General features: G+C 42.1%; 2 protein-coding genes across 2 annotated transcripts; both read left to right on the forward strand.

Moving 5' to 3' along the window:
• The first annotated feature begins 297 nt into the window (after positions 1-297).
• Positions 298-5,691, forward strand: tspan6 (tetraspanin 6). The gene is made up of 9 exons (XM_069694283.1): positions 298-374; positions 505-626; positions 2,939-3,127; positions 3,213-3,287; positions 3,381-3,482; positions 3,748-3,903; positions 3,997-4,080; positions 4,775-4,859; positions 5,068-5,691. Exons 2-8 carry the CDS (start codon positions 540-542, stop codon positions 4,841-4,843), a joined length of 762 nt encoding a protein of 253 aa, XP_069550384.1. The 5' UTR covers positions 298-374; positions 505-539; the 3' UTR covers positions 4,844-4,859; positions 5,068-5,691.
• Positions 5,692-7,710: 2,019 nt separating this feature from the next.
• On the forward strand, positions 7,711-9,680 carry mid1ip1l (MID1 interacting protein 1, like). The gene is made up of 2 exons (XM_069694284.1): positions 7,711-7,849; positions 8,298-9,680. Exon 2 carries the CDS (start codon positions 8,387-8,389, stop codon positions 8,867-8,869), a length of 483 nt encoding a protein of 160 aa, XP_069550385.1. The 5' UTR covers positions 7,711-7,849; positions 8,298-8,386; the 3' UTR covers positions 8,870-9,680.
• The last annotated feature ends 410 nt before the right edge of the window (positions 9,681-10,090 follow it).

The raw sequence follows: 10,090 nt of genomic DNA on the forward strand, positions 1-10,090 counted from the left end.
TTCCCAAGCAGAAATTGGTTGTGTGCCGAGTCCGCATGAGGATTTTGGTCAACTACAGGAAAACTGTATCAACACCCTTGGGGTTTCATTTTACCGACTGTATCCACCATGTTGGTCAGTTTATGTGGTTTTATTTATTTAATCATATTCCAATTTATTTATTTATTTTTTTCCCCTGGCAGAAATGGGCTGCGTTTCAAAGTCTGCATGAGGATTTAGGTCACCTCGTCAAACTGCATCAACGTCCTGGTGTTTTATTTTGGCGGCCGTATCCGCTTGCACATGCGCTGTTTTGAATGTCGTTGCTGCGGACTTGACGCAGCTCCGCTCCGGATGAAGGAAATCTATTTATCCCTTGAGGAAAGTGAATCTGGGTTAGTGACGACACTTCCCCCTCATTCCTTGGCTCTATCGCTGAAGTTTTTTTTTTTCTTTTCTTTCTGTTGGCTCTCTGCTCCGGGACGCTGTAAAGTGAACTTTTTTTTCTCCCTCTCTCTCTTACAGGTGAAAATTAAAAAATAAAAATAAAAACCCGCAGCATGTCGCCGCCGTCTCGACGGCTTCAGACGAAGCCAGTGATTACCTGCCTGAAGACTTTCCTCATCTCCTACAGCCTCATTTTCTGGGTGAGTGTAAAATGGGGGACAACAGGCGAAAAGAAGCGCAGCAACAATGGGCTCAAAGCGGCGCCGATGCCAACGAGGCCGACGACATGGATTCCTCAAATCGCGGCAGCGGTTCAGTTTGTTGACTAAATTTTCCCTAAAAAAAAAAAAAAAAAAGTCAGGTCGGAGTTAGTTTCGTGGTGACGTGAACAACCACTTGTTGAAAGTCCGATAATCAGCTGTTAGTGTTTACGTCACCGAAAACATTTCACCCAATCTCGGTGTCACTTTATTTACAACACATTTGATAAGTCATTCAATTACGCTATATATCTTATTCTGGTTATACAGTCTGATTTCATTAACTTAATGCTGCACCGAATAGTCGTATTAATCATCTAACGACAGAAAATTAAACCCGCAGAGCCACGGGTACTTTAATAAGCACATTTGTTTTTGTAATTTATCATGTGCAAGTGGAGTATCCTGTTTATCTAGCTTCATGTTGGGGCAGCAACCAACAACTGCTTTAAAGATGTATGTAAGATGTAAGCCCCATCGTGTCCAGTCGTGTCTTGCTTTGTCCGACCAATAGTCCAAAAACCCAAATATGTTCAGGTTTAAATGAGGTACAAATCATCACGTTGTGGAAGCTAGAATAAGAGGAACGTTTAGTGTTTTTACTCTTAAATTCTTTATGTGATGAGGATGGACTGATTATTCTGTCTTGTCGACATATCGGTTATTAACAATTGCTGCAGCTATAATTTGATGCCTTTCTTTGTTATTTACAACAATAAACTGAATATCCTCAAAGCCTCAACTGTTGATCAAACGAAACAAGCAATCTGGATCCATGACTTTGGACTGTGGGAAAATATAACACGATAGACTACAAATGAACTCGGAACAAAATAATCACCATCTCCTACTACACTTAGGTTAATGTGTATTTACAAAGAATAAACATTAAATTGTCCTCTGAAGAAAATGGGCACTTATCGTGGCTCTCCCTGTTAATCTTTGTGCCAAGCAAACAGCCATCTAATGCTGCTGCTTAACACAAAGTTCAGGTCTGTGCTCTTATCTGGCAATTTATTGCTGCTGGCTGGTTGAGCCGATGCTTCCCCTCAGGCTAATGACTTGTGTGGGGGTCGTTAGAGGAAAAGATGCAGAGAAGATTGAACCGCAGGCCGAGGCCAGAAGCAAATCACGGCTGTGTTTTTTCTAAAACATTGACAGATAAATAAATAGTCCGCAGCATATTAATCACATATGTCGTGTGTGTGTGTGACGGAGGTGGAAGGAGAGTTTATCAAATGTAAGGAGGCGGCTTCCTGTTTGACACGGAGATACAATCTCCCCTTCAGCTCAGCTCCACTTGTTCCCCTGAGAACAGTGAGGATTTAATAAAGGAAATCAATAAGGGAAATTGTGTTTTTCCTGGATTCAGCCCATCTTGGTTCTTAAGTAAAAAATCTATCCCTGATATTTGGCAGCTTTGGTGTAGATCACTAGTCTGTCTGAGTCGATATGCAGCAAAACTTACATTTCTACAGCAAAATTATGACAAAAGAGGTCAGCTGGTGTCAATCAGACAATTAATTTAGTGATTTATTTATCAATTGTGACAATTGTCACATTTATAAAACTGAAACTAGAAAATGTTTGGCAGTGTTGCTTGGAAAAGAAGGACTTAATAATCAGAATTGGTGGCGACAAATTTTCTAAAGATCCTCTGAACCATGAATTAACTAATATAATGAACAACTCCACATTTGTTATTGATTAATTTGCTGATTATATTTGAAATGTTTTTCTTGGTGATCAGTTACAAGTTTCCACAGGGGTATATATTTGGTTGTACAACCAACCTACAATTGCTGCAGATGAATTTGTCTTAATTTACTGTAAAAATACCTGAATTTGTTCAAGCCCAAGTCTGATCAAATCTTGTATCCGCTCTGCTTTTTATTAGCAAAAGAAAAAAAGGGCCCAAAAATTCAGCAAATTATTAAAAGTAAATGGCTTCTTTTTTTTTCTTTTTTTTTAATCTGTGAAACAAACCTTGAGTCAATGTTAATATTCAAATTTTAGGTATTAAGCATGGTGCGATTCCTTATTTGGGAACTGAAAGCCATTGAAAGCGAATCTTGATGAGGTGAAGACGATGGAAAAGAATACCGATTTGACCAAATGCTCCCGGACCCAAACTGACCAGGCGGCTTTCAGCCTTTAATCTTAAGGTTTCGTGTCCTGAAAACCCTCCTCGTCTCGCTCTCTCTCTGCGCCTTTTTGATGCCGGAGCTGAATCGTCCTGCCGTTGTCTTCAGTTCACAGGCGTGATCCTGCTGGCCGTTGGAGTGTGGGGGAAGTTGAACCTCGAGACCTACTTCTCCCTGGCTTCTGAGGAGAGCACCAACGCGCCATATGTCCTCATTGGGACCGGAGCCATCATCGTTATTTTCGGGCTGTTCGGCTGCTTTGCTACATGCCGCGGCAGCCCGTGGATGCTCAAACTGGTCAGTGAAGGATCAGTGAGAAATACTTCCCCCCCCCTCCCTCAGAAATGGCCTCGCGTAACCGTTTCTCTCTTTGCTCCCACAGTATGCCATGTTTTTGACCTTGGTGTTCCTGGCTGAGCTCGTGGCTGGGATCTCGGGCTTCATCTTCAGGCACGAGGTGAGACACCGGCTCAAAACATCAAAAATCTGATTTCAAAATGAGCGACATCAGCTCGTAGAAATGTCATCTGCTTTGCTCTTAATTCACCAGATCAAGGCCAACTTGGGCGACGCCTTTACAAAAGCTGTGATGTCCTACAACAGCACCGACGGCACCAGCAGCAGCACTGCAGTCGACGTCATCCAGAAAACTGTAAGTGGGAGGGTTTCCATAATGGTGTTACAAAGGGCTTTTAGAAACCACCTCGACACTGAAGCACTGCTGCTCTTGTCACTGGTGTTTATAATAGGTGATCCAAAACAGTGATACAGTGTCATCACTCATTGTTTTGTGGCGAGAGATCCATCATCCAGATGTTGTTTTTGTTTTTTTATTCTTATAAACAAACCTTTTCTGTTGGAAAAAGTAGTCTGTTACAACTTTGAGTTCATTTTGTTGTACATTTTTTTCCATGTAGTTGCATTGCTGCGGGGTGAAAAATTACACTGACTGGGGTAAGACGGAATATTTTAGCGAGAAGGGCATCCCCACCAGCTGCTGTAGAGACATCGCCAACTGTTTACCGGATATCTTGAAAGACCTGAAACAGGCTGAGGCAGAGGTGTACCTAGAGGTGAGTTAAGAAACACGCACGGTGTTCAGCTCCAAAACTGACCCCACTGTGTTTGTAGAAATCTTTTAAAGCCTGTATTTTCCCACCGTGCAGGGCTGCTTCGCAAAGGTCACCGTCGTGATGGAGGGAAACCTGGGAATCATCGCTGGGATCTCTTTTGGAATTGCATTTTTTCAGGTACGTCACATATTCTCCTGATGTCTAAGTATAAAGAGTGCAAAAGCAGAACGGTTATTGACTCTCATTCTGAGCCGCAGGTGGCATTAGCAAGCCTAATAACTGTTGGCAGAAAAACACGATCAACATTTATTCCTCTTCAGCCGCAGTAAACACAACATGCGCCCGACCAGAACTGGTTTATTCAGAGATTGACAAGATATCTGAGGCTGACAAACAGTCAGTTAAGCTTGATGAACATCACATTTACAGTTATGTGCTGACTCTCCCAGAAACACTCGCACGCACCACAGAGCCTCTCGTGCTGTAGCAGATAAAAAAAAAAAAAAAAATGTCTGAAAGGGTCAAAGATCTTGACGTCCTTGACCCTCTTACGATCCACGTCTCCTGCAGTTGTTACTCCCTTTACTCCTGACGCGCCTCCTATTAATTTGAAGGTGAAGGGACTCTTATGACTCTTTTAAGTATTTTATAATAGTGAAACCTAATTTCACCTGCTGCTCCTCATCTTCGTCGCTGCCTTCGTAATGTGGTTGCTGCTGCTCTCTCATGCAGCCGTGTCTTGACAGATTAAAACTGTAAAAGGCAGAAAAACGATACTATCCAGATCCAGAATTTTCCATTCGCACAAGGACAAAAGGTTCATGTAGTGTATTTGAATTAAAACTGTGTCAATGTTTTCATTTCGTCTCAGCTCATTGGGATATTCCTGGCCTGCTGCTTGTCTCGATACATCACCAACAACCAGTATGAGATGGTCTAACAGTCACCCGCCACAGGTAGGGCTTTTTTATTTTTCTCTAGTTCCTACATTTGAGGGGAAGTGAAGCTGTTTCTCGTTGGCACATTAAATCGTGTTTTTTTCCACACAGATTGTGAACTTCCCTCGCCATCTCAATTACTACAGCTTTGATTTAATGACTTCATGTTCAAATGCAAACCGAAGTGAGCTGTCCTTGTAACCACCTGTCTGTTTTCTGTTGGCAGGTCACTGACTGGCAGCTCCTGGGACAAACTGAACTGAGATTTTAATATTGTGTGCGCTAGTTAATATCATTTTAGAGAGGGAAAACACTCGCTGCTTCTTCTTTTATTCAATCTCACCGGTGACAAACAAGCAGAAGGGAAAAAATGTTAAAGCGAAATCATGATCGGATGATAACCACTGCTTCATTTGACCAAAAAGAAAGGGGACCCCGGACAATTCAGAGACCATTTGCTATTCCAAGGATTTAGTTGTAGCTGTCATGGCATACTTGTCACTTTTTCTCATGAGTTTAATTTGTCAACATTTCCGTTTCTTGTCTTGCGGCTGCCTTATTTTGTAATTTTGCTCAAATTAGTCTGTAGTTAAGCAGATAATGTCTAGAAAATAAGCTGATAAATGTGTATCTCTGTGTGAAACTTGTCCAAGAGATGGACGAGAGGTCGCCGCCATGAAATCAAGGATATGCGATTTATCAGTTGTTTGGAAAAACGATCCTTCCTGATAATGTGGGCCAGAACCGTTGAAAGCCTGCGTGTGCCAATTACAGCCGACCAGCCAACTTCATACGACAGTTTTCAGTGTTAAATTGTTATTCTTTTGTGGATGCATGTGAAATACTTGGGGGGAAAAAAAAAAAAAAAAAACCCAGATTAAATCCAGTGTCTTTAACCGAGTGTGTTTCCTGCAGCTCAGAATGTGTCTGTTCTGCAGCCGTTTGCTTCTACGGCCATTTGAAAAGATGCAACACAAATATTCTGGCGGACAAACATGCCTCACTTATTCTGAGGCTCCTAAAGGAGCCAAACAAAATGCATGCAAGATGTGAAAAGCATTCAGTTTTCCAGCATGAAGAACAACTTTTGATATCGGCCCAATATTTATGGACACGAGTTTCAAATAGCATGTTGGTCGTTTGATTATGAGGCTTCTGTCTGTGGTTTATTTGACCAAATAAACGCATGTGCATACACTTATAAAACAATGTGACAAAAAAACTAGAAGTGCTCATATTCCACCACAGCTGCAGAGACTGATAATATGGGCTTTATGTCTGTAGATGAAAACGTTATTTTTTTTTTTTTTTTTTAAATGCATATCTGATGTGTTTTTTTTGGCTCTTGCGTTGCACATTTGCATAGATTCTCTTAAATCACCTCTGCAGTCTGTTGTTTTACATACAGACAGGAACATCTGAGGCCTGTGGAGGGGATGCGTGCAAAGCTTTCAAGCTTTACTTCCTGTCATAACAACCAAACACACCAGAGTACATATCAGGGAAAATAAATATCAACACAGTCAAGGCTTAATGAACTCAAATTCCTCCGCAGGCCTCGAAGAGCTGTTGCTCATTTTCAATGCGTTGAAGCGGCCTGATAACAAACGCTGAGCATTGCGAAACAAAAAGAGTGCAATAGTATTGATCAGTGGGCTTCCTGCACGTCGTGCGCACTCGGATGACTCCCGTCACAAGTCAACACATAGAACATTTCGATCGGTGTTTCACGAATACTCTCATCTCTAATGATGGCATGTTTAAGTAAAAATCACAAACATTATCGCACGAGTGACTGATTTTCCAACTTCAACTCTTATTGGGTATGAGGTTCATTTTCATAGAGCATAGAAGATTTATGGTTATGATGTCATTTTGTTATTGGTTTTTTGGGGTTTTTTTTTTTAAAGATTTGGATCATTTAAAAATATTCAGATTTAGGGAAAACACTGTAGTTCAATGCAAATATATGAAGTAATTTGTGTGTTCCCAACCTGGATTGGGGTCCAACAGAAATGTCAAAAGCTCAGAAGATTAACAAAAAAATAAAAGACATGAAAGTTTACTTCTGTAAAACAAAAATGAGTTATTTGTAAACTAATGGATAATTGTACACCTGCAAGCTTCTAAAACACATTCAAACTTAGAAAAAAAAAAAAAACAAACTGAGGAAATAGTTGACTTAAACACTGGTCTTGTTTAGGAAAACCAGAAAACAACCTTCTCCTTTAAAATAATTAAAGATTATAGTGAAACTGAGCATTACATGTGCACCATGAGTGACAGGTTTATTCCCACAAGTCTAGAACAATAAATCTTATCAGTGTGCTAATGGGTTTATCGATTGTTGCACTTGCCAAAAAACATAAACTTAAACCGACAAAGTCTAACCACTAGGTGGCAGTGCTGTGCAACAATAAGCCTTTATAAACAGTCTGCAGTAAACTGCGACAGCTATGGATTAAAAAGTGACTCTGCAAGCGGAAAAAAACAAAAACAAGATCTAACTATGCTAATTTGACTCAAACAAACCGTTCGTCGTGTTATTTATGAACTAAATAAACTAAACTTAAGACACCTGACGCACAACGTGCAGCTCTACTCGCACCCGTGTTGCCTTCAGGGTATAAAACTGTCTGAAAAGGATGAGAACTAAATGGGGTGCAGCAGCTAATTGCAGACAAGCCCTGGACAAATACATTTGACTGGCAGCTGCGGGGTCTTCTCTCATTGGTCAGATTTGGATCAGACGCTGTGGAAGCCCGCCCACATTCTGCCCGCGGTCCAATCAGCTCTGCAGAAAACGGAAGGTGGGCCGGGCTACTCTTTCTTTCCTACCGCTCAGACCCGGCTATCGGTTATAAAAACTGTGTTTTGATGCTCGTCAGTTGGGGAAATTTTTCACTTTCCTTCCTGGCAGGTGGTGTGTGGTGACTGAGACGACTTGGTATATATATCTAACCAGCGCGCCAACATACACTTTCCTCAGGTTCACCTCGTTGGTTCAGGTCAGTCTGCTTCCCTTTTTTTTTTATTTTTTATTTATTTATTTATTTTTTATTCAACGCCTCCGACGCGAGTCGCCTCTAGTATTTCAGAAACAGGAAGCCAAGGTCATATTAATGTGATTCGGCTATTTCAATGCGGCAAAAAAAAAAAAAAAAAAAAGAAGAAGCCGATTATCCATAATAGTCGAAATGTGTTTCGTCGTTTTGGAGTTTAAAAGTGCATCTTTGATTGCGATGTGAAGGATAGCGAAGCCCTTATTTCCTGTAGCCAAGCGGTTCTCCGGTGTACTTGCAGGTTGCGCCGTAACCTCGTGCAAACCTTTTTGCTCCAGAGGATATTTGGCTTTGTTCTGCTGAGTCTGCTCAATCTTTCCTGGGTCCTCATGTCTTTTTTTGTTTTTTTTTTCCTTCTTCTTCTTCTTTTTTTTTTCCCCACTTCCTCCTGCAGATCAGCTCCGCCTTTTTTTTTTTTAAGATCAAAACCCACCTGCCTGCTACCACACAAAGTAACCAAGCCCCAAACTATAAGCCTTCATCATGATGCAGATCGACTCCGCCAGCAACAAGCACTCCCTCATCAACGTAATGCACCGCTTCATAGCAGCTGCCAACAACATGGACGAGACCATTATGGTGCCGAGCCTGCTGCGAGACGTGCCGCTGGAGGAGCAGGCGGCCGGCGAGCTGGAGGCCAACAACAACGAGCCGCCGTGTCCCAACAAGCAGAGGGACATGTACGAGCACTACCTGCTCCTCAAGTCCATCAAAAACGACATGGAGTGGGGGCTGCTCAAGCGGGAGATGAGCAGCGGCGCCAGCTTCCTGGAGATGGCCGTGAAGCAGGAAGAGCAGCAGCCGGTGACCGGGGATCTGACCGTGGATGACAACTCTGACCTGGAGCACCAGTTTCACTATCACCTCAGAGGACTGTTTGGCGTGCTGTCCAAGCTCACGACGCAGGCGGACCACCTCACCAACAGATACAAGAGAGAAATTGGAGGGGGGAACTTCATGAGATAGAAGTCCCTTCACTTTCTCCCCCTTCCCCCTTTCCCCATCCCCATCCCCTCCCTTGTCCTCCTCCCTCCTGATGGCTTGACTTGCAACAATGGGATGTTTTGTGAAGGGTGCTCCGGCTCTTCCAATAAATCTGTCAGAAGGTGAATTGACCAGGGCAACCAACCACTCTCTCTGTCTCTGTCTCTCTCTCTCTCTCCTGAATAAGCCACAGTCCTAACCTCACCCTGCTTCCTCCCCCCTGGACACCAGTGAAACCTACAGGAGTCTGCCGGCCTGCTTTGCAGCGGTGGTGGACACTTGTGCTGGGTGGAGGTGTGTACCGAATCTGTAGTCCAGATGAAGCACAGCTCTGGTTTACGCAGAACCTTGCCCTCAATTTTTGTCTCGCCATTTCCAAATTGAAACATGAATTTTTGTCACCAGAGTCGTGTGTTGGATTGTGAATATATATATATATACATACATATATATATATATAAAGGTTTCTGCCAGTAGGAGATATTGGATGCTGGTTATTCTGTCCCTCCTTTTTAAAAACATATTCTTAAAGCTGAGCTGAAGGGCTCTTGCCTGCAAAGGTTTTACATTTTTCCACTCGGTATTACTGTAACATGGTGTGCCTTGACGATTTATTTTTTTGTATGCCCTTCATGCCCTGTTCAGTTACCTCCCTTGTTGTCTTGACTGCTTAAATGGTTCATCAAAGTGTTTCATGATGAACATGGCTCATTTTTGTCCTTGGATATTTCACAACCAATTTTTATATTGATGCAGAAATGCAAAAAACTGAAATAAATAATTGTAAACTTGATTTTGGCTTTGTTTTGTTTGTCACTGCTAACAGGACGGATGTCATGGGTGTGAAGGCTTTTCCTCCAGTTGCTTAGTTACAAATGTATTTGTTTATTCTGACAAATTGTGCAATGTACTCAAGACTGTGCAGAATATGTGCTCAATTTTGACAAGATGAAACATGTAAACCACATAACTTTTTTGTTTTTTTGTAGGGCAAAAACCTTGTGTAATGCTGCTGTTGATGGCTTTATAGTGCTTTAATGAGGCTTTACCTCAAGGAAATGATCTAAAGCGGCGCTGCTGAAGAGGTCACTGCTCTCCAGCTTTAAGACTCCTGCGCAATTTCATATTGTTTCATGCAAATGAACACTTGTGCTTTTGCAAATTTTTCAGTAATGCTTTTGTAGCACTTCAGGCGCTTGCAAT

This window comes from Brachyistius frenatus, unplaced genomic scaffold (genome assembly GCF_029030835.1).
Source record: "Brachyistius frenatus isolate BFR_SWC_R1_liver_20210118 unplaced genomic scaffold, ASM2903083v1 Contig_17, whole genome shotgun sequence".
Classification (NCBI taxonomy): domain Eukaryota; kingdom Metazoa; phylum Chordata; class Actinopteri; family Embiotocidae; genus Brachyistius; species Brachyistius frenatus.